Raw genomic sequence first — 23,599 nt, 5'->3', positions numbered from 1 at the left:
CTTTTCTGTTTTGGCTTTTCTTGCTGGAAAATGAAAAGTTCATGTAAAAACAAGACTTCTTCACAACCTTTCTGCGTGTTTGTTCACCAAGGTTCTCCAAGAAACATCTGTGGCCAGAAACGGTAACTCTAGCGCAAATTCAATTACACACAGCTTGGCTGTTTATTAATTAGGTGACTTCTAAAGGCCGTTCAGGGCATCAGTTTAAATGGGACTAATTAAAAGAATATTTTGAAACCTTGGGATCATTTTTCTTCCACAATTTTGTGTTTGTCTTTCACATAAAATCACAATAAAACACACAAAACTTTATGGTTGTAATCTAACAAAATGTTAAAAAAAGGACAAGCTCTGCCATTGTAAATATTGTAAAACTGATGTTATTTTAGCAGAAGTGGGATTTCATGCTCTTTCCTCTAAAAACATAAGGAATCAAATCCTGATTTTAGTTGTAGTCAATTTCTTTGCAAATACCATTAAACTAGTATTTACTCATCAGCGTGATCACACAGAATCTCATGATTGTGTATTTAATACACAATCATAAGCAAAAGGTTTAGGCACAAAATATAGCATCAGTTTTACATTGTTTTTAGATCAACCCTTTTAAAAGTACCAATAAAGGATTTTTTTCGATGTTGCTCTCTGCGCAACCCTACAGCTTGGGTCAAAAAACATCCTTATTTTCTGTTTAAAGTCATCCAGAGATAAAACCAGGTAAAAACATGAACACACAGTCAAGTTTTTGCTGAGGTTTATTGAAATGTTGAAACGAAGGTACAACAAACCTAACATGGCTGAGGAAAATGTCAGATTACAAAACTTATTTTGCCAAGTTCTGAAATGGTTAGGAAACAAACCAGATTACAAGTATATTCAACTTTAACAAACTTAGTACACCCATCGACTGTTTGCATGTTCTCATTTAAACAGGCAGTTTCTGAACATGGTAGTCCACCCATTTCCATTCACATATCTAAAGGTTTTTCTCAATATCTAGGAATGACAGTAAGCAGTTACAGGAAGTCTAAAAAGCTTCCTGCCATGATGCAGAAGAGTTCAGAACCTATAGTGGAGCAGGACATAACATGCATCTCCAAGCAGCTCAGGTGTAAACCTACAAGACACCTCCAGTAAAATAGCTTTCACAGGCTCTTAAAAATCACTGATGGGCAGCTTTATCTCATGGAATCCAAAAAAACCATCTTTATTATAGTTCATACATAAAAAAAAAAAAGAAAATTGTGTCGTACATTTATGTTTTGGAAGTTAAAAGCCATCTTGGTGTGTGTTGACTAAAGCTGAGTATTAATGATGCACTACCCTCCATTTTCAGCTTATAAACGCATCCAGCAGCAGCAGGTACATTGATGGCCTTTTTGGTTTTAGTAACATTCAAAGGTTCAACACATTTGAATTGACACGTAAACCTCTGCATTCCCTCATTATGTTGGATTGAAAAATACCTCCAGAAAACAAGTGAAATTGGTCCAAATAAGGACTGGCAGGGCATGCCTCACAGAAAACTGATTGGTGCATCATGTTGAAACAGAGAATTTTTTAGAAGATCATGAACAATTTGAAAGTGAGGAGAACCAACTTTTTATTCACTTTATTTGTTAAACAGAGCTTCAGCCAAAAAAAGATACAAAAAAATAGAAAAGAAAATTCAACTTTATTTTGGCCTCAACTTCCAGCCGTTTGCTTTTGGACGACTACTTCTCACTTTGAACTGTTGCGAACTGTAACAAGCCTATAGGCTGCTGAGGAACATCTTATTATCAGTTGGGCTGTGTTTGTATGGATGTAAATCTTGCATGTGCAAACTACAAGAGTCTGGAAGCAGAACCCAGTAAGATGCTGAGCCTAAATACCAGGCTTAGAGTGGCTACTGCACAAGGAATCACCACACCAATGTACTCTAAACTTAAAGATGTGGAAATGTTGGAAATACTGAAACTATGAACAAAAACAACATGTCTTTAAAAGGTCACTGCAAGGGAGCTTCAACTAGAGAACACCCTTCCAGTTAACCTAGTTAAGCTGTAAACTGTCTGCTAATAAAGACCAACACAAAGACAGGGGAGGGCTTCCTAACGCATCCTGTACTCCAAAGTCTTTGACACCTCACACAGCTGACCCCTGAAATCCACGTCGACAGCAAAGTCCAGGTCCCTCTGCAGAGAGAAAACGGGTCAGAACCAGAAAGACAATGTGTAAGGAAGTGAACAGGACCTGCTTCATCTGCTTACATTGTTCTTGACGTTTGGCTTCATGCTGAGGGTGCCAAAGATCTCCTCTCCGGTCTTCACCGTCAGGTAGTCATCCAGGTAAAAAACTGTCTGCTTCCAGTGGGTATAGGGAGACTCTGGGCCTGGAAAAAACAAAATAAAACATGTGCATCTTACTTACGAATAATGATCTCAAGCTATTACCTAAAATCTGAAACAAGTCAAATCACAGCTGCAAATAAACAAATGAAGTTGTACTACAAGGACCTGGATCAACACCATTCTGATGGTAGAGATGTGTACATAGTCGGTGACTGGATTGAGACAATTTTTCACTTGACTTGTCCTGATCTATATGACCTTCTAGCTGAAAACTCCAAAAATGCTTTTTTCCAATTGTGAATGCACCATAAATAAGCACCTAAGCCCTGCCGTTAATTCATTGTGGATTTTGTTACTTCAGGAAGAACACAGAAAGTCCTCAGAATCAATGAGGTGTTTATAAATGAAGTCAGAGGAATACATTGGCTTTGATTCTCTGCCATCCAGGATGTGACTTAAGGTGAAGGTAACGGAAGGACGACTTCTCTTGTTTTTTGAAGACGTCTCACCTCTTATCCAAAAGGCACCTTTAGTTCTGAACATGGCAAGTTTATATGTTGTAGTCCGAACAGTTCCACTAATAAGACCATTACTGGGGTTATTTCGCTTTTAGGTCACTGGCCCTACCCTCAGTTAAGTTTAGTGTTTGCGTCATCATTGCTTGCTGTAAAACCATCAGAGGAAAGTTAGGGCTGCAGATTAGGTTTACCAGATGATCTCCATAGTTTCCTGGACACTCTCCAGTCACTCATGGAACGACGACATTCTTCGGCCTTCTTTCTTGGCATTTAGAAAGTCAGAGGAAGCTCAGAAGTAAAGGTTTTTAAAAGGAAACAATTTTCTATGGAAGAATTTCATCTGATGAGGCTGCTACAGCAGATCATTTTATTCCTTAACTCGTTTCGGTCATTTCCTACTCGAAAAGTCAGGTAGGGAATGGAGTTCCCTGCAACAGAACACCAATCTGAGGGAACTGGAGCTCATTCAGGCAGAACGCTGAACCAAGTTCAACAAAGTTTTAGTGTTTTAAGCTTTCAGTCTTTTTCTGTCATGGAATGTGTTAGGTCCAATCTGTTCCTATGCAAAATATCAAAGGATGGCAGGTGCACATGTTAATCATTAAGGTATTGATAACTAAGACGTTTTAGTTCAACAGCTCTGATGGCAACTGGAGCTGCTCAGCATACTACAGCATATCCCAGGGTCCAACATCCACACTTCGCAGTGGTGATCCCTCATCTTTCCATGACATCTCCGTTTTCATCATTCCTGTGGGACTGTGGGAACAGAAGTCAATTTACAAAAAATAAGCTGCAGGTTCGATCCCAGCTACCTCCCTAGCCACATGTCAGTGTGCCTCTGGGCAAGGCACTTAACTCCAAGCTCTACATAAAATTAGTCCACTTATCAAAAGGAACAAAACGCTGATATAGATTTTACTGTAGGTGTAATAATGTGATTACTTTAGCAACGGTTGGAACAACTACTGCTTCTCTGTTTTAAATTGAAGTAATTAGATTATATACAACAGAAGTCTTATACTAGTCATGCCTAACTGCAGGTAAAATATTTAATGCTCATAACCTTTCAACAGAACCCCATCTGAAAAATATGGGAAGTATGATTATGAACCAAACTGAAACAATGAGAGGGAGAGATATTTTGTTGAATTAGTGCTACTGGTCCCTCTAACACCGAGATGCCCAGTCTGAACCAGAGATGAAGTTGCTTACAGTAAATCAGTACTGACAATCAGTGTAACCGAGCATTAATACATGTATGTGAAAAGCACACTGACTGGTGGAGAAGCCGATCCTCTTGTGGCAGCGAGTGAACTCGATGTTGAAGTAGGTCACCAGAGCGTGGATGTAGTCATTCCTCTTCACCTGCAGGCAGAACGGTGAGGTGAAGGTCAGGTCCTCCGCCTTCACCGTGTAGATGTCCACCTCCTAAACACGCACAAAACAAAGATATCCAGTCATATATTCTGCTATCCACAGAACAACCAATATGTGGCCCTGTGTCATTCCTTGTCCACTCACTCTAATGAGACAGGAGTTGGTGACAAGCTGCTTGGGGTCCACCACATCAACCAGGGGTTCCTTTATTGCCACCTCCTTGATACAGGACATATCAAACCCATACACATTCTCCCACCCTGAAATAAAGCAGGACATAGGTCAACATTAGTGGTCCTGGCTGCTGTTCACCTGTTGTGACTTCAATGATACTTCACAGACAAGCCGCTAAAGCAGGAAGCTGACTTCTAAGGCAGGTAGATTCATCTGCAACTTACAGAGATGAACTCCTAAACACACTGAAGGCTTGGCACTGTGTTGAGCAGTCATTCCATCACACTGTGACCTGCAGCGAGCTGCCTACATCTGATAACTCAGCTGCAAATAGTGATTTATGCGGTTCAGTGTGTGGTGTAGGCAGCATTATAAACCGTTTCTACTGGGGGGAACTATAGTTGTGGAAAACCATAGAAATGTTTAAAATGTTCTGTTTACAAATGTAACGTTCGACTTCTATGTGTCGTCATTAAATGCAGTGTTCTGAGGGAGGAGCACGTCTTACATTCACGGCAGCAAAAATAGCATCCAGCCAAGCTGCTTCAACCCTGACATAAAACCTGAAAGAACACAAGTCTGACCAATAAAACAAGAACTAAAAGGTCTGTCCTCTAACGGAGAGAAACCCTGAAGGGAAGCAGCGGCTCAGCTGGAACACAGTGAGGCCGCTACGCTGAAAGTTGTCACCGCTACGCTGAAACGCTCATAATAAACGAGTCTATCGGTCCTTTGACTGACACCTGGGCTCCCTCCGTGTGGTTTTTATGTCAGCTATAGCGCATATGCCAACTCTGTTCCCGCTTCCTTGACCCTGTGTGACTGTTAACGGTAAAGCTTTCTAAAATCATGTCAGCTTCAAAGGGTGGGTATAAACGGCGTCATATCATGACGGGTCTGCAGAACAAAGTAACCCCCCCACCCTCGGTCTGTAAATAGTCAGAACTCCTCAGGTGGATAGCTTTAGCTTCCCCTACGCCCCTTTTCCACTGGCTCGTTTTAGCCAGCGTGGTTCCGCTCCACTCAGTACGGTACCAGTTGTGTTTCCACTGACAGCTGAAGCCATGGCTTGAAGCCCCGCCTCCAGCCATCAGGGCAGTGCGTTGTGCGGCTATTAACATAACTGCTACATTATCACATTAAAGTTATCTGCATGAAATGATAATATAAATAAATAGAAAAACCCACTAAATACCAATAAGGTTTGCATTAATGTATATGCAAATATGTCTTACGTTTCTACATGTATAAAATGATCCGCTGGGAATTAGGAGGCACGCTGCTGTCTGGATGGTGAAGCCTATGAGGACGTTTTTGTCTCAGCCATGGCAATATTGAGGGCAAGGTTGTTAAAGCGCAAAACCGGAGATTTCTGACCGCTGTGATGTTAGTTTTAGGTTGGATATTCATGTTTTATGATTTGTAGTAATCAAACACTGGTCCTTAAAATTATTGTAGTTGCTCTTGAGTTTTATTAACTGTTCCCTGCACTGTCTCAGCGAAAACATTCTCATTTTTCGTGGTCGCATGGCCAGTCAGTGAACAGCAGTCTGTTCACGTCACATGTAGTCCCTGCTCACCCCGGGTCAGACCTTCTCAGGAGCAGGGACCAAAAAAGTAGGTATTGGTACGAAAAAAACAGTAATAGAAACCCTCACAAAGTGGGCCAAGTAGAATTGAGTACAGGTCCTTCTCAAAATATTAGCATATTGTGATAAAGTTCATTATTTTCCATAATGTCATGATGAAAATTTAACATTCATATATTTTAGATTCATTGCACACTAACTGAAATATTTCAGGTCTTTCATTGTCTTAATACGGATGATTGTGGCATACAGCTCATGAAAACCCAAAATTCCTATCTCACAAAATTAGCATATTTCATCCGACCAATAAAAGAAAAGTGTTTTTAATACAAAAAACGTCAACCTTCAAATAATCATGTACAGTTATGCACTCAATACTTGGTCGGGAATCCTTTTGTAGAAATGACTGCTTCAATGCGGCGTGGCATGGAGGCAATCAGCCTGTGGCACTGCTGAGGTCTTATGGAGGCCCAGGATGCTTCGATAGCGGCCTTTAGCTCATCCAGAGTGTTAGGTCTTGAGTCTCTCAACGTTCTCTTCACAATATCCCACAGATTCTCTGTGGGGTTCAGGTCAGGAGAGTTGGCAGGCCAATTGAGCACAGTGATACCATGGTCAGTAAACCATTTACCAGTGGTTTTGGCACTGTGAGCAGGTGCCAGGTCGTGCTGAAAAATGAAATCTTCATCTCCATAAAGCTTTTCAGCAGATGGAAGCATGAACTGCTCCAAAATCTCCTGATAGCTAGCTGCATTGACCCTGCCCTTGATAAAACACAGTGGACCAACACCAGCAGCTGACACGGCACCCCAGACCATCACTGACTGTGGGTACTTGACACTGGACTTCTGGCATTTTGGCATTTCCTTCTCCCCAGTCTTCCTCCAGACTCTGGCACCTTGATTTCCGAATGACATGCAGAATTTGCTTTCATCCGAAAAAAGTACTTTGGACCACTGAGCAACAGTCCAGTGCTGCTTCTCTGTAGCCCAGGTCTGGGAAATGCTGCACCTGTAGCCCATTTCCTGCACACGCCTGTGCACGGTGGCTCTGGATGTTTCTACTCCAGACTCAGTCCACTGCTTCCGCAGGTCCCCCAAGGTCTGGAATCGGCCCTTCTCCACAATCTTCCTCAGGGTCCGGTCACCTCTTCTCGTTGTGCAGCGTTTTCTGCCACACTTTTTCCTTCCCACAGACTTCCCACTGAGGTGCCTTGATACAGCACTCTGGGAACAGCCTATTCGTTCAGAAATTTATTTGTGTGTCTTACCCTCTTGCTTGAGGGTGTCAATAGTGGCCTTCTGGACAGCAGTCAGGTCGGCAGTCTTACCCATGATTGGGGTTTTGAGTGATGAACCAGGCTGGGAGTTTTAAAGGCCTCAGGAATCTTTTGCAGGTGTTTAGAGTTAACTCATTGATTCAGATGATTAGGTTCATAGCTCGTTTAGAGACCCTTTTAATGATATGCTAATTTTGTGAGATAGGAATTTTGGGTTTTCATGAGCTGTATGCCAAAATCATCTGTATTAAGACAATGAAAGACCTGAAATATTTCAGTTAGTGTGCAATGAATCTAAAATATATGAATGTTAAATTTTTATCATGACATTATGGAAAATAATGAACTTTATCACAATATGCTAATATTTTGAGAAGGACCTGTAGGTCCAAATTGAGCCAGTGGAAAACGGACACTGGTACAAATTTTGTAAAAAAAATAAAATAAAAAATCTCCTATTAAGCGCCTATTGCTCTCTAATTATTAAATCGGTCAGTTGGAAAAATAGGCAACAGATGAATCAATTAGCAAACTAATTGTTAGTTGCAGCCCTAAAACGTGGAAATACCACCAACATGAGTCTGCACAAAAACAATCATCCGATGCAGTTTTCCCAGCTGGTGGAAAAAAAAAAAAAACAAACGACTAGCAGACCATCTCCGTCTTCCCAACAGAACACAATCACTGAAGCGTTGAATCCACCAGACTAAAGTAGCTACAGATTTACTCATTGCCTGATGAGGCATCTGCTCTTATTCTGTTCTCCCAGTCTGGGCCTAATCATTTTTTTGACTTCATAATTCATTTTATTTATGTTTATGGCTGTTAATTTATTTTGGATCTTTAATGTCTTCCAGTTCCAGTGTTAAATGTTCCTTTGAAATTAAAACTTGCTGATCTTTAAGAGGGTGTAGCTACTTGTATTATTATATCTTCAAATTAATGTGCAATGTCAGTTTAACCAAAACAAATAGTATTTCACACGTAGACCAAAAAGGTTACTTTGTGGTTTCATCTAGACAGATCAGCTTCTTTCACATGCTGGCTGTGTCCTGTACATGGCTCAGTTCACATGAATGGCCTAAATCATGTTGGAAGTTTGTGGTGACATAGCACATAGTTATGAATACGTTTGCAAGGCACTGTAGATGTTGGTTTACAGAATACATGCAAATGCCACCACCAAAGGCCTGATTATGAGTAAATAAAGTTGGAAGCAGTTACTCACAGTGGATTTTGTAGTCCTTGTACTGCCTGTCTTCAATAGCAGTGACATACAGTGTGGCTCTGTCTGGGAAAATCAGTCCATCTGGTTTCTATTGGAGAGTTTTAATAGAACAAACAAACCCACACAGGTTAGTACGTTTCACAGACTGCTAACATTTCTAAACCAGAGTTCTCATATTTCTAAATGATGCATTTAACAAACACTGGAAGTGTCAGAAAAGATTAGTAGTTTTATGCCAATGCAGTTACCTATTTATGCCAGTAGGTGGCGTACTCTACAATAAGTACACAAAAAATACATATACAACAGTGTAAAATGTTCACTAACTAAATGCTTTAACCAACTTAGGAAATATCAGCTTAGCGCTCCTTTATATCGTAAAGACAACCTGTTCTACTCAGGAGTTCCTCAGAAGAACAAGTTTTAAAGGATCCATGTCATGAAGCACTGATTGGTTGGTAGGCCACTCCCAGTGTGTTTTCATAGAAAATGAAGCATGCCTGGTCTAATCATTGATATTGTTGTAATTAATTCAAATAACGATATAGTGATGTGTATATGATCATCATCCTAGTTCACTGCCATAAACAAGTGTTAAAACTCACAATCAGCCCCCCCCATACACACCAGCCATTTGTCCCTGGCATAAATAACTGTATTGAGCATAGACTCATAAAAGAGGCAGTATCCCATCCACTCCGAGATGATGATATCCACTCCTTCCACAGGCAGCTCCACCTCCTCCACCTTCCCCTTAATGATGGTCACAACTGCAGAGAAAGGGGACAACTTGTAATCCCCGATCCTCCCATAAGCCAGACCCCTGCTGGTCTCCATGTACTCACCATCATCCAGGTTGTTGGCCTTGACAATTTTCACAGCATAGTCTGAGATGCTACTGCACTCAATCTATAAAAACAAATCACAAACATACAGTTAGTCAGGTACCTGTTTAATCTGGAGAGATAGGACCTATTGAAAATGTTGATGGTGAGCTGAATATCTACCCCTATAACTTTCTTGGCCCCTGCTTTGGCAGCAAACATGCAGAGGATACCCGTCCCACTGCCGACATCCAAAACCACCTTGTCCTTAAACAAGTGCTTGTTGTGGAACATGGAGTTGCGGTAAGTCAGAGTGCGAACCTCGTCTTTCAGCATCTCCTACAGAGGAAGGAACAGAGGAACGAGATCAGCACAAGTTGAAAGAAGAAAACCATAAATCAGTGGAAACCTTATCATTTGGTAGCTAACAAAAGAAAATCACCTCATGGATTCCAAAGTGGGCGTAAGAGTCAAAGTAGTAGTCCTTTGACGTCATGTCCTCAGCTGCAGGTTTGACTGAGCTCTCCCCCTGAGAAACCTCAACAAAGGCAAACACAGTTATTGGCTGAAATAGAGTGCAAGGGTCAAAGCATTAGATGCTGCTTTCAAATGCTCATTCTTTTGATCTTTATTTGGCTGACGCTGCATCAGCACTGGATTTTTTAAACATTTACCGGTTAAACACAGATTTCTGAGCAATTTATTTATTTAAACTCAAACATGTTTCTGTCAGCTGATCAAAGGTACTCTGTACACACTATCAGGACATGGTGATGACAAAGGCAGAAAAGTCTCACCACCTGCCATCGCTGCTGAAGTTGGACGCAGTAAGACAGTCTGAATTGTTTGAAAGGTGCTAATGGTTATGGAACAAAAAACTACTCAAAAACGTTTCATTGCCACTGAGCCGCAAGATCTGATTGACTGTCCATCTAGAGACGGGACAATCCTTGACCCAAAAAACGCAAAACCTTCTATAGATCCAATAGTCTTATAGCCTTATTAGTCATTACAGTGCATTTATTTTCAATTTGATACAAAGACTAAAGCAAAAATATAGAATAAACACAGACTTCAGTTGTAGTTTTCAGAAGTTATTGTGCAGAGTATTTTTCTTTTTTTCACAGAGTAACAACTTTAACCAGTCGATCTTTACTTGTTAATTAGTATGGCTATCTGCTCAGGTAGCCAACCTGATACTGGCAAATGGTTCAATGTTATAAGCATTTTTCTTTAAGGAAAATAAAATGTCCCCATTACTTGTATATGCTGTAATTATCTTTTTAACCCAGAGATATGAACTGGGAATCAAAGTTCAAGCTCTTTGATTTAAATCCTTTGTTCCCACAGGCAACTCTTGTGGAGCGGCTTTATATCCAATATCCAACAAAGTAACATTAGAGGGAAACGTGAAATATTGGAGCATAGGTTCACACCGTCGCCACCCTTCATCAAAGACTCATTGTTTTAACAATCAGGGGTTTTCTCAGACCTCTTTGCCTGATTTGTACAGCCACTAGCAGCAACTTAGAGCACCGGCAAACTTTTCTCTGAACTTACGTTACGTTTAAAAAAGATGCCGTGGAAAAGTCGGCAAAGCTAAATTTAGATCCCAAACTTAAATCCCAAGATAGGAGTAAATGTGCTCTGTGTGGTTGTGCGGGGACTTTGGAACAACGTGCACCTCGCAGAGATGAACGCAGCATCTCTTTATGAGCAGCTATCTGAACTAGCTACAGATGCTAACACGTTGGAGCCCATGCGGTCCCACCGGCTGAGGCACCACAATAGCCGGATAAAACCCCCCCGCTCTACACTCACTGCTACATTTCTCATGTGTTCACATTATCCAGTGAACGATACATAATTGGGTTTTTACAACATTTTTTTCATTTTTTTCAACAGCGACAGTAATGAATGAGCAAATGCATCATTAAACGTTGACGCCGAGATAAAATGGACGCGTTGTGTCTTGATAACTATGTCGCCAAATATAAAACCAAGTGGATGCCCAGCAACATGCCGCTGATCGTGTTGTAGACTCGGTTAAAGTGTGAGTGACTCTCACAGAGATGATAAAGTCAGTTTGTCGTGTTTCCTCCGCTAGTATCTTACCTCCATTCTCTCTGCTGGCGCGGCCATTTCGATCTTCTGCTGAACGTTGTCGGCTTCTTCCTCGACTACTTCCCTTTGCCTCCAGTGACTCCCACCCATCCTCTACCAGGAGCTTACCGCCACCTACCGCCAGTGCGCCGCTCAACAAGGAAGGAAGGAAAGAAAAAAAGAAAGAAAGAAAGAAAGAAAGAAAGAAAGAAAGAAAGAAAGAAAGAAAGAAAGAAAGAAAAAGAAAGAAATAATTTTTTTTGCATAGTTATCAATATGTGATCTAATATTCTTTAACATTGGTTCAATTGAAAAAGCATACAACATTCCAGAAAAAGAACAACCTTGTCGAACACCTCTTGTAACCTTGAAAGGTTTACACAAGCAGCCATTAACTTTCAGTACACTCTCAATGTTTTCATACAGAACCATAATCTTGGCAATAAATTCAGGGCCGAAACCAAACCTTTCCAAAACCTTCCAGAGGTAACGGTGCTTAACCCTGTCAAAAGCGTTTTCCTGGTCCAAAGAAATCAAACCAGCAATACAACCAAATGAGCCAGAGACCTCCAAAATATCTCTAATTAGGGATATATTATCAAGCATAGACCTGCCAGGCACTCTGTAAGTTTGTGTTCGATGGACAATCTGATCAATCACCCTTTTCAATCTGTTTGCCAGCGCGCTTTTGACAACAATTTGTAGTCTGTAAACAACAGAGAGACTGGTCGCCAGTTTTTAATGTCCTGAGGATCACCTTTCTTCGGTAGCAATGTGAGAACTGCTCTCCTGCAGCTCTGAGGAAGAAGTCCTTCAGCAAAGTTCTCCTCAAAAAACTTCAATGATGTCGATGCAGAGGTCCGACCAGAAAGCCCTGTAAAATTCACTTGGAAGTCCATCAATGCCAAGTCCTTTCCCTCCTTCCATACTTTGCAGTGCAGCATGAACCTCATCCAGAACTAAAGGCTCTCCCAACTCCTTGGTGAACGCCACCGTAACTATCGGAAGACCACTGCAGAGTTGATCAAAACATTGTTCATCCTCATAGAATTCTGCTGCTCTCCGCCTGATGTCCCCATCTTCAGTCAAAAGAACCTTGGCAGCCGATTTTAAACCATGCAAGAACTTGCTCTGTCCTTTCTTTTTTTCCAATGAGAAGAAAAACTTTGTAGGGGTGTCCATCAAAGCAACCTTCTGGAATCTACACCGAACCAACGCTCCCTGTGTCCTTGAGCCCAGCAAATCAACCAAAGCAACTTTTTTGGACCTGAGATTTTCTAAACAACGTCGATCTCCTGTGGATTGTGCAGAAACCTGCAGCTCCACTATTTCCGTCTCCAGATCTCTTATAGATTTGGTTAAATCAGATGAAACATTGACAGTGTACAGTTGACAGAATTCTTTAATTTCAGTTTTACCACAATCCCACCACTGCCTTATAGATCTAAACTCCTCTTTCTAGATCTGTGAATTCTCCAGAAAAAACTAAATGCCTTCGTAAAATTAACATCTAATAATAAAGCAGACTTATGTTTAAGATTGGCAATAAAAACATTAGCAGAAACCAAAGCATGATCAGAAAAACTAACAGGATGAATATTACACTCTTGGAAAATACCAAGATTATATCTAAAACTGTATATTCTATCTAACCAAGCTGCAGAAAAAGAATTATCCGTACTTCTGGCCCATGTATATTGTCTTTCCTGATTATGTAATTCTCTCCATACATCAGCCAATAAAAATACATCTATTAAATGCTTTAAGCAAGTTTTTGAAGCTGGATGAGGTTCAAAATTATTCCTATTCAATTTATCATTTTCTGTACAGTTCAAATCTCCACCCAAAAAAAGAAAACCAAGACACATCAAAGTGCCCGAAGTCACATAAATGGCATAATCAAAGTCCTCCACCCGCACATTGAACACTAAATTAAGGTCTTCATTATTTTTATTCAGAATCATAAGGACCTGTCTTTTGTGTGTAACAACATGCTTTAACAGCGGTGACTTGCAACCCGAAGGCAGCTTTTCTGATCGGGGAAATAATTTTCCCGTGCCATGACATTTCTCTAACCAACAGTTCATCACTGATGAACGGAGGAACATTTGCAATTGTCACTTTTTTAGCAGGTGTACTCAACGGAGAAACTGACAAAAAACATCATTTACAACAATACCCTTTTCAATCACTTTGTTTGCCTTCTCCACACTATCAACAAAAGTAACAACTGCGCTGTTCATCCGGGCAGCAGATTTAATGCTGCTACAGCCAACGACTTCTCCCACCACCAAACTACACTCCTACATTGTAGTGCTAGGACAACAAGGTATGATCTTAAAACCATGTTGCCTCGTAAGCTTTGTAAACTCCATTCCTTGAAAAATAATCAGTAACTCTTAAATCAACTTCACCAACACAATCCAATCAAAGACAAATACCCAAAAAGACACATTAAAGCTAGAAAAAGCAAAGTTATAAGTTCTCAATCTCAGTCCACTCACCACACGCTCCACCACCAACCCCCAACATGCAGCGTGAAAGAAAGAAACATAGGCAGTGGTGCTTGCAAACTTTCTGCCAGGTGTTTAATTAGGCCCGAGAAGGCTTCCTGCTCGGGCCCATTGTAATTGTAAGATTTCTTATTCTTTGTTTTTTCCGTTGCACACGATTTTACCCAAAGTTGTCCTTAATGTGGGCGTGGTCAAACCACTTAGCCACGCACCCAAACGTGAGATAGGCCAAACCAGAAGTCGTAGAGATCTGAAATTTGGCACACAGGTAGAGCTTCTCAAACCACAAAAAAAAGTATCTTGGGTGTATGCCCTAAAACGCATACCCCCATTTTGGATCAAAGGCCAATTTTTGGCCGTTTTTTCTTTTACTCACCTCGAACTTTAATTCAATTCAATTCAATTTCAAAGATACTTTATTGATCCCCGAGGGGAAATTATAATTCCAGTACAACCCATCCAAACATACATCATGACACAAGACAATGGGGGGACGGGTCACCGAGGCTTTGCTGCCCACTCACAGGCGCTGCCCTTGTTAGATGAGAAAAGAGGCCACATCAGAATCAGAATCAGAATCAGAATCAGAAAAGCTTTATTGCCAAGTACGTTTTTGGACATACAAGGAATTTGTTTTGGCGTAGTCGGTGCAATACAGTACAAATTAAACAGTATAAACATATCTACAATATAATATAAATATATGTGCACAGTTTTAAGTGAGTGAGAGTAAATATAGAGCAGTATAAGATGCAAGAGCAATACAACAGTGCAGGTGATCATTGTGCAAGTAAAGCAGTGCAAGTAAAGCAGGAGTCCAAGCTGAGCGTTAATGTAACTCATAGAGTTACAAGTTACAAGTGTCCTGTCAGCAAAAAAAGGGGGGGTGTGGGGGAAAGGGAGAGTGTCAGGGTGGTTTCCGGGCTTTGTTAACCAGGCTGGTGGCAGATGGGAAAAAACTGTTCTTGTGGCGTGAGGTTTTGGTCCGGATGGACCGCAGCCTCCTGCCAGAGGGGAGAGTCTCAAAGAGTCTGTGACCGGGGTGGGAGGGATCAGCCAGAATCTTCCCTGCCCGCTTCAGGGTCCTGGAGGTGTACAGTTCCTGGAGCGACAGTAGACTGCAGCCAATCACCTTCTCAGCAGACCGAATGACACGCTGCAGCCTGCCCTTATCCTTGGCTGTAGCAGCGGCGTACCAGATGGTGATGGAGGAGGTGAGGATGGACTCAATGATGGCTGTGTAGAAGTGCACCATCATAGTCTTTGGCAGGTTGAATTTCTTCAGCTGCCGCAGGAAGAACATCCTCTGCTGGGCTTTCTTGATGAGGGAGCTGATGTTTGGCTCCCACTTGAGATCCTGGGAGATGATGGTTCCCAGGAAGCGGAAAGATTCCACAGTGTCAATTGTGGAGTCACAGAGGGTGATGGGGGCAGGTGGGGCTGGGTTCTGCCTGAAGTTCACAACCATCTCCACTGTCTTTAGAGCGTTGAGCTCAAGGTTGTTCTGGCTGCACCAGTCCAACAGATGGTCCACCTCCCATCTGTACGCAGACTCGTTAGGTAAGTAGAGGGAAAAAAATCATATTTCACACTTTATCCTTAGCAGGATACAGTTTGAGATTGCAAAAAAACCTCAGCACACAGAAGCAACAAGTTGACAAAAACAACATCATGTCGGGAACGGTGAAGGTGGTGTGTGAGGGGGTGCATAAGTTTATCTTGAGCATGTGTGTGTGTGTGCATGTCAGTGTGTGCAAGTAAGTCCATGAAGCACTGTCCCAGAGACCATTGTCCTTGATGGTACGTTGGAGTGTTCATCAACCGGCCACAAAGTTCTGAGCAGGTCCACAGATGTCCTCAGGGAAGGGAGGGGGCAGAGGGAGCAGAGCGTCGTGTTCACATAACTTCCAGGAGAGGTTGAAGATAGCCGGCCATCAAGGCCGTGCAGGGGAGCCAGATTCAGAAAAACAATAATTATTTGGGTTAGGCTGACTCTTAATTTTCCGTCAGCCTTGAGAGTCTCGCTGGTGCTTCTCAAAGGCAAATCCAAACAGCCAAATTCCTGGTCTTTCGCCAGATCCGAGCGAACAACTTTCTCCAAGATTTATCCCATTTCACCCCTGAGTCCAGGAACCGCAACCTGCCTGCGATCCTGTGTAAGGATCACATCCAGTCTGCGATTCAGCTCACGTAACATCTTAGTCTGAGTGTTGATCGCTCTGAAGATCCCATCATACATGCCAGGCAGCCTTACAATTGCCAGAACAGCTGCTGACATTCTCCAACAAGCAGTAATCCTGATATCAAACATCCAATTATATACACATCTTCAACATCCTCGACTGACATTATCGACAAACACACAATCCTCCACTTCTGTCCATTGTGTATCCAGAGAAAAACATCCAGTCCGGACAACTTGGGCTCTCCTTCACCCTGTCTTCTCGAGAAAATTTGATCAATTGCATTGAGAGACCAGCTGACCAAATCCATAACTAAGAATTTGGATGATATGCAAAAAGAGGCTCCAAAATGAAGACAGGACACAGAGCTGAAGCAGGGCAGATATGGGAGGGCTGCGGGAGACAGAGAAAAAGCGTCCTCCTCCACCGAGAGCAGAAAGAAAAGGAACTCCTCCTAGGGGTTTTTTATTCATATATGGTCAATATCCAGTTAAGGCATGGGGGATTAAAAGTTATCAAAACCGTGAGTTTTCGGCCATATTTAGGGGGCGTGGCCGGGGCACGAAAATGGCTAATGATTTAGAAGTTGCCTAGTTTTTTTTTAATGCTCCACTATTCTACATAGTATAATTACCTAAGCTCCAGAAACAAAGGGCTAACTTTTATGATAATTATAAAACATAAATGTTACTATCAATGAGTCTGTTTTTGAGAATCCATGTTGATTGAATCCTGCAGCCTTATTCCGATTCAGTCTCTCCAGACTGAATCGGAATAAGGCTGCAGGTCCAGATCATGTCAGCCCTAGAGTCCTGAAGGCCTGTGCAGAACAGCTCTGTGGGATTCTGCAGCACCTCTTCAACCTTAGCCTGGCCCAGAAGAAGGTTCCGGTGTTGTGGAAGACCTCCTGTCTTGTTCCGGTACCAAAGAAAACTCACCCATCAGTCCTCAATGACTATAGACCTGTTGCCCTGACATCTCACATCATGAAGGTCCTAGAGAGACTCCTGTTGGCCCACCTGAGTAAGCAAACAGTAAACCATGAGGACCCCCTTCAGTTTGCTTATCGCTGTGGAGTTGGAGTTGAAGATGCCATCATACACCTGCTTCAACAAACCCACTGTCATCTGGACAAAGCCAGTAGCACTGTGAGGATCATGTTCTTTGAATTCTCCAGTGCATTTAATACAATCCAACCTGATTTGCTTTGTCAGAAACTCCAGAAGACTCAGGTGGAGGCCTCAACAATCTCCTGGATCAAAGACTACCTGACAAACAGACCACAGTTTGTGAGACTGAAGGGTTGTGAGTCTAACCAGGTAGTCAGCAGCACAGGAGCATCACAGGGGACGGTACTCTCACCATTCCTCTTCACTCTGTACACCTCAGACTTCCAGTACAAGACAGAATCCTGTCATCTGCAGAAATACTCGGATGATTCTGCAGTCGTGGGGTGGATCAGAGATGGACAAGAAGCTGAGTACAGGAAGGTGGTGGACCACTTTGTGGCATGGTGTGGAAACAATCATCTCATTTTGAACGTGACTAAAACAAAGGAGATGATTGTAGATTTTAAGAGAAACAGGAATAAGTCAAAAACTATTTCTATTATGGGAGAAGAAGTGGAGGTGGTGGAGGAGTATAAATACCTCGGTGTTCACCTGGACAACAGACTAGAGTGGAGATGCAACTGTGAAGCCATATACAAGAAGGGACAGAGCAGACTGTACTTCTTGAGGAAGCTTAGGTCCTTTGGTGTTTGCAGCAAGATGCTGCATATCTTCTAGAAGTCTGTTGTGGAAAGTGTGATCTCTTCTACCATCATCTGCTGGGGTAGCAGCATCAGAGCCTGGGACTTAAAAAAGCTCAACAAGCTGATAAAAAAGGCTGGCTCTGTTCTGGGGACTCCTCTGGAACCTCTGGAGATCATTGTGGAAAGACGGATTCTTCATAAAATGAAGAACATTATGGAGAACCCTGAGCATCCTCTTCATGAGACTGTCCTACAACAACAGAGTGTCTTCAGTCAGAGGCTTCTTCAGATCTGCTGTAAGACGGAGCGCTACAGGAGATCCTTCCTGCCCACAGCCATCAGCATCTACAACGGCTCTTTGAGGAAACCTTCATAATATGAGCTATAACAACATTTAATTTCCCTTTGGGATTAATAAAGTATTTTTGAATTGAATTGAATTGATAACATAATGTCAGCATGCCTACAATCCATTTGTCATCTATTTATTTATCTTCTGTTAGCAATATAGCTGGGGCAAAATGTCAACTATTGGTCAAAAAAAAAACTGTCTATTGGTTATCTGAAGATGGATAAAATCTTTTAAATCACCCAATTGTCTGTTTTGAATGTGTTTACAAATAAATGTTATGGTAATGAATTAAAAATCAAAATTTTTCTTCCTAATTTCAGATAGTAGCCATTGTTCATCATTTAAAAAGGATTAAAGCAGAATGCTTTAAATATTTATTACAGCCAACACAAAAAAATCCAAATTTTTTTTTAACGTTCCAGGGCCATATATAAACAACTAAATTTATATTATAAGGTCACAACTTCTCACATTTTAATGTAAACTGAGAGACATAGATTTATGTAAAAATTTGGGACTTTAAAATGCTGCAACTGCTTAATTATTTTTGATGCTAGTGGCCCCCATCAATCAGAAATCAGACAGATATTATGCAAAGAGAGAAGTGGGGAACACATGCAGCCAAGGTCCCAAGGCTGGGATTTACTACGTTTTAACTAACATATATTATCCTGATATGATTTGAATTGTCTTTCATTACTCATTGCACGTAAATATTAATTTCTAACATAGTTTAAAAAAAAATCTTGGCCACTTACTTGAATAATGGGGATAAGTCAAGCTGAAAGTGACTTTATTAATACCTGTAGGTAGATTTGTCTGGCAGACATGAGAGATCTGCATCAGCTGAATGTCAGTCATTGTCAAACCAAGTACAAATAAATAATATAAGTAAATTACTAGGACCTAATGTTAAACCAAACTGTATCTTAGTTGAGGTGTGGTAACTGATGGTAGCTTGAATAGCCCCCAAATTCCGCTAAGGCCCCCTATTTTCTTTTGACCGGCTCATGTGCGTATCCATGGTGTTAATGTAGCTTTGGGGTAAAGAGCTTCCTTCGGGCCTCGACGTCTGTTAACAGTGTGCACGTTCACGACTACGACGCGCGGTCACGTTGTTTTGCTGTCACGCGCCTTATACGACCGTGAGTGGAAGCTGGTAAATCACACCACATTCAGGGCTAGATTTAGTACGAGACAAACAGGCAGCACTGCAGATTTCTATCGCTGCTTGGCAAGTCAGAACCCGCCGAGTTGTTCCGGTCAGCTGGTGATGTTCTGCTGGATTTGAATGCTATAGCTAGCCAGCTAGCTAGCTAGCTGTTAAACTAGCTTAACGGTCCGAGCGAGTCGAAGAAACCGAACATATTTTTTCAGTCGACATTCATACTGACACGTTTGTCTGCTTTCATTTCGAAAACATCCAGCTAGAAGACGTTTTTAGCCTCAGCGACTTGTTCCTGTAGGTGTTGCGCGTCGCTTCTAGTCCGAATGAGGTAAGGTTTGAATGAAATAACGTTAGCGTGTCATAGCCAGCGGAAGCGAGCCAGCTAACAAGTATAACGTTAACTTCTCCTTCTGCTGGACGCCCCTTTCCCGTCCAGTGAATCTAGCAAATGCTACTTGGACTAGCCACCCTCAAGCACAGAGTCTGTCGTTGGACAGGGGTTATTTGCAAAGCTGAGGAACGACTGGACGTGCGAATTAGCTAGCTCCTTGTGAACGTCAAGTTGGCCATCTTCCACTTCGCTCAAGTCCAGTGTGAAAAGCTGTCCAACATCGGCTTGGTTTTCCAGAGAAGGCCGGAGTGAGGACAGGAATCTGCAAAAATGCCGGCTGTGTCGAAGGGAGATGGAATGCGCGGATTAGCCGTTTTCATCTCGGACATTAGAAACTGTAAGTGGCTTTACTTTGATCTGCTTGCTGATATATTTGCGTTAAATACAGCCGCACTTTGCAGTTGGTTGGGGTGACGTGGTGGCACTGAGTTGTAATGGTGTCAAGGTTTCAATCTCCTCAGGTACTATTCCATACACTGTAGCTATGCTTAAATGTTGTGTTGATTTTCACCTTTATTTAGTCACACCTGCCACTTAATTCAGTCTTATATTTCAATACAGGAAATTAGACCCCTGACTCAAGAGTTTATAAAACATGATCATCTTAGTTTAATTCTTAATTCTTTGAAGCTGATAAGACAGCTGACTTGAGGAAGCATTAACTGGCTGGTTGGTGCACAGCGCTGCTTTTAGAAGAGGAAAGATTTAAACACCCTGAACTGACCTCTCCCCTCAGTGGGCACCCATAGACAAAATACACTGATAAGCCCGACCCAGTGCAACTTTATTTAAATACAGAAATCACGAGAGATGTATTTATCAGAGATTTTGTGGCTGATTTCTAATCACCAATTTTGTAAAGCTTATTTAAAAAGCACAAAATGCATTTTCATGCTTTTTGTATGAATTGAATATTAACTTTCTTAGCTATCAAATGTTTATAGTAAAATAAAATGACAACCCGAAAGTTAGAGCTTTCTCTCTGCTTCACTGACACGATACGAAATACAACAGTTTCAAGATATGTTTTTACAAAATACTTTCCAAATAGTGTTCGACTTAATATTTGAGAGAAAGCTTCTATTTACTGTGAGAGAGCTGTCACAGTTACACAGCTTATACCAAAGACAAAGATATCACAAAGGTGAAGATTTATAATTGCCACTGGTGTGTAAAGCTAGCATTTAACATGATTAGCCTGGTTTCGTCCAGTCCTCTGATTAAAAAAAAGAAAAAGAAAAGAACAGAAAGTGTTTTTTGGCTGCTCCTTTATTCAGGGGTCGCCATGACAAGCCAAAACTTGGCAGAGTTTTACCAGATATCCTCCTGACACAACCAGAATTTCAACATGGGTCCCTCATATCATAGATTTGGACTCAGCCTGCTACACCACCACACAAAGGGACAGTTCTCCAGAGCTACTATCCTGTTTTAGATGGGTCCCTTCTCCAACACTCCCTAATCAACATACCGGCTTGTTACCTGGCCTCTACAGACTGCTGATGATGGAATTCAGCCATTTGATTCAGGAGCAGAAGAGGTGTATGTAAAAGTTGCAGGATAGTAGCTCTGGAGGCCTGGACTTTGGAACCCCTGGCCTGGTCCATTCAGTTATCATTACTAATGTAAACATCAGGTCTGTGTGTAATCCTTATAGATTGAGACGATGTTACTTTAGCTGTGGGATTTCCAGAAGATTATTAACATTTCCTAATCCAGCATTTGTCATGACGGAATTTGACGTCCTTAAATCTGCTGATATCGATCTGCCTGTTTACAAGTAGAGCCTAATGCATCCATCTTAGAAAATAGTTAAATTTTTTAGAAGCTTTTAACATAGTTGTGCTTAATTTGACCTGTTTCTAACCTGAACTGTTAACACTTAGGAATGGTGCATTCATCCATCAGACCAAATATCAGATTTTCAGTCACCAATCTTGGGCAGTTAAGTATGAAATTGTCCGATTTTGGTCACCAGTCCGTTTTTCCTAGCCAGAAAACATAGATCAGGAAAATTGAAACAATTGATAAATGCAATAAAATAAAAAAAAACACGATGGTGGATTGCTATTTCAAACAACATTGTCGTGACCATGTGCTGTATATTGTTTTTTTTTGTTTTTGTTTTTTTATGAAACTGGTTTTAGTGAGGATTTTCAACTGCTTAAGCTTATTTGGTACTTCATCCTTTTTACTTTTTGTTCCTGAAGATTCATCTTATCAGTGGGACTTACTTGATATTGCCTTTAGTTTTCTTGTCCTTGAACAGTGATTTGCTGTTGCATGTATGATATTGGTACAACAGTTATTGTTTTAATTTAAGCATAGTAATACTAGGTTGTTTCCAGGTGAACTCTTTGAAATGAAATATAAGTCATAAGCGTAGAGTATTTGTGTATGCTCTTTTAAAATTTCTGTCTGACCAATCAGATCTTTGCTCTTCTAAAGATAGTTGTTACTGAAGGTGTGTTTTTTATGGCTGTGTGACTTTTGCAACTACTAGGTACCTGCTTATTATTTACCTTGCATTGGCTCACAGACTTGGCTATGGTTGTTGACTCTTGTCATTGTGATATTTAAATAGTAAGCAATACCCTAATGTTCCAAGACTTGTTTCGGAAAACTTTTCCATTGACTCTAGAGTTGTTAAGTTTGAAGCCATTTTGTTGACTTATCTGACGTCTGACTTAGATTGCTTTTTATCGGTGAGATTTAATAACTGTTTATGAAAGCTGTGAGATTAAGTGTTAGTAAGCTAGCAGATTTAAAGTGAACATGTGTTGTGACAACACTAATACCAAATAAGGATTGGATTCAAAGCCCTAAATAATCATTTATAAAACTAGCTTTTACGTTTGCTTTTACAGTGAAAACATATCATGATGTTCTTTTCTAGCTGGATTTTATAGAGGTTCTCTAAAGGCCTCACACATTGACATCAGGGACTACAATAGGTTGGTATGGCAACAAGACATGTTGTAGGTGCTAGGTTGTTGCAAAAGCCGTGCACAAACATAATGGTATTATTATTATTATGTTAGTTTTTTGGAGCACACAAGCTATTGCACAGAAACTCATTATTTGGTCTGTTTCAATTTTCCACAGTACGTTTTCCAAATTTTTTCATTGTCTGGCAAGCCTGGCATGCAGTTCTGATCTTGTAAAACTATTTTTCACTGCAGTTACAGATGAAAGTCTCTATTTTCTGTCAGCTGTACATATCTGGAGACTAAGATGTTTGCCTTTTTTGCAAAGAAAAAAAATCTAATCTATAACAATAAACACCACCCCAATGTCAAGTTTTTTACACAAAATAACTTGTGTGTGGCTTCATGTCTCTTATGACATCTAACAAGCTTCTGTGCTGAAGAAAAGCATCCCCACTGATGGTGCAAACCAAACCTCATGCGTCTCATTCACTAATATTTTCCAATTGACAGATTATTTCATCTGAGCTGTGGATCCCTGCAGCTCCTCCAGAGTTACCATTGTTGAATTGTTTTGGTTATGTTTTTGGCGATCAAATGAACCTGCAGGACAGGAAAACAACCATACAGTCTGTAACATCAGAAGCAGTTCTTAATCATTTTTACTTTAAATGTGAAGCAACAGATCAGTCGGCTAAGCAGGAGTAGACCTCTGACTGGCTGGAAACAGTTTATTGCCACTGAAAACATTTCTCACTTCAAACTACTTTGAATAACTTCAGTATTTTCCTCATACATATCAACTCAAGTCACATAGCCTGCAAAATGGTTGTTGCAGTGTGGACCTTTGTACCAAAGTGAATGAAATTGTTTAACTCCTCTGA

The 23,599-nt window shown here is 41.1% G+C and overlaps 2 protein-coding genes across 5 annotated transcripts in view; one reads left to right on the top strand and one right to left on the bottom strand.

Moving 5' to 3' along the window:
- Window positions 1–741: 741 nt before the first annotated feature.
- Window positions 742–11,567, bottom strand: LOC124864550 (protein arginine N-methyltransferase 1). Of its 2 annotated transcripts, none has more exons than XM_047359372.1 (10): window positions 11,441–11,567; window positions 9,768–9,863; window positions 9,509–9,664; window positions 9,347–9,410; window positions 9,129–9,271; window positions 8,502–8,589; window positions 4,376–4,491; window positions 4,132–4,282; window positions 2,253–2,374; window positions 742–2,177 (listed from the first exon to the last, which is right to left on the bottom strand). In XM_047359372.1, the coding sequence occupies exons 1-10, from the start codon at window positions 11,537–11,539 to the stop codon at window positions 2,094–2,096; spliced, it is 1,119 nt and encodes a 372-aa protein (XP_047215328.1). In that variant the 5' UTR covers window positions 11,540–11,567; the 3' UTR covers window positions 742–2,093. The 2 variants fall into 2 exon arrangements, with proteins under 2 accessions (XP_047215328.1, XP_047215329.1); XM_047359373.1 differs by having other exon boundaries at window positions 9,768–9,854; window positions 11,441–11,518.
- A 7,658-nt stretch (window positions 11,568–19,225) lies between these two features.
- Window positions 19,226–23,599, top strand: part of LOC124864547 (AP-2 complex subunit alpha-1-like) — a 39,127-nt gene continuing 34,753 nt past the window's right edge. The window contains exons 1-2 of one of the 3 annotated variants that reach the window (XM_047359367.1): window positions 19,226–19,725; window positions 19,834–20,125. In XM_047359367.1, the coding sequence (XP_047215323.1) occupies window positions 20,059–20,125 (67 nt within the window). In that variant the 5' untranslated portion in view covers window positions 19,226–19,725; window positions 19,834–20,058. Of the gene's footprint in view, window positions 20,126–23,599 lie in introns of all 3 variants that reach the window. The other 2 variants (XM_047359366.1, XM_047359369.1) reach the window with 2 other exon arrangements.

The sequence above is a fragment of the Girardinichthys multiradiatus genome, chromosome Y, assembly GCF_021462225.1.
Source record: "Girardinichthys multiradiatus isolate DD_20200921_A chromosome Y, DD_fGirMul_XY1, whole genome shotgun sequence".
Lineage (NCBI taxonomy): Eukaryota > Metazoa > Chordata > Actinopteri > Cyprinodontiformes > Goodeidae > Girardinichthys > Girardinichthys multiradiatus.
Note: the sequence above shows the minus strand (reverse complement) of the source record. Positions and strands in the feature narration are given on the sequence as shown.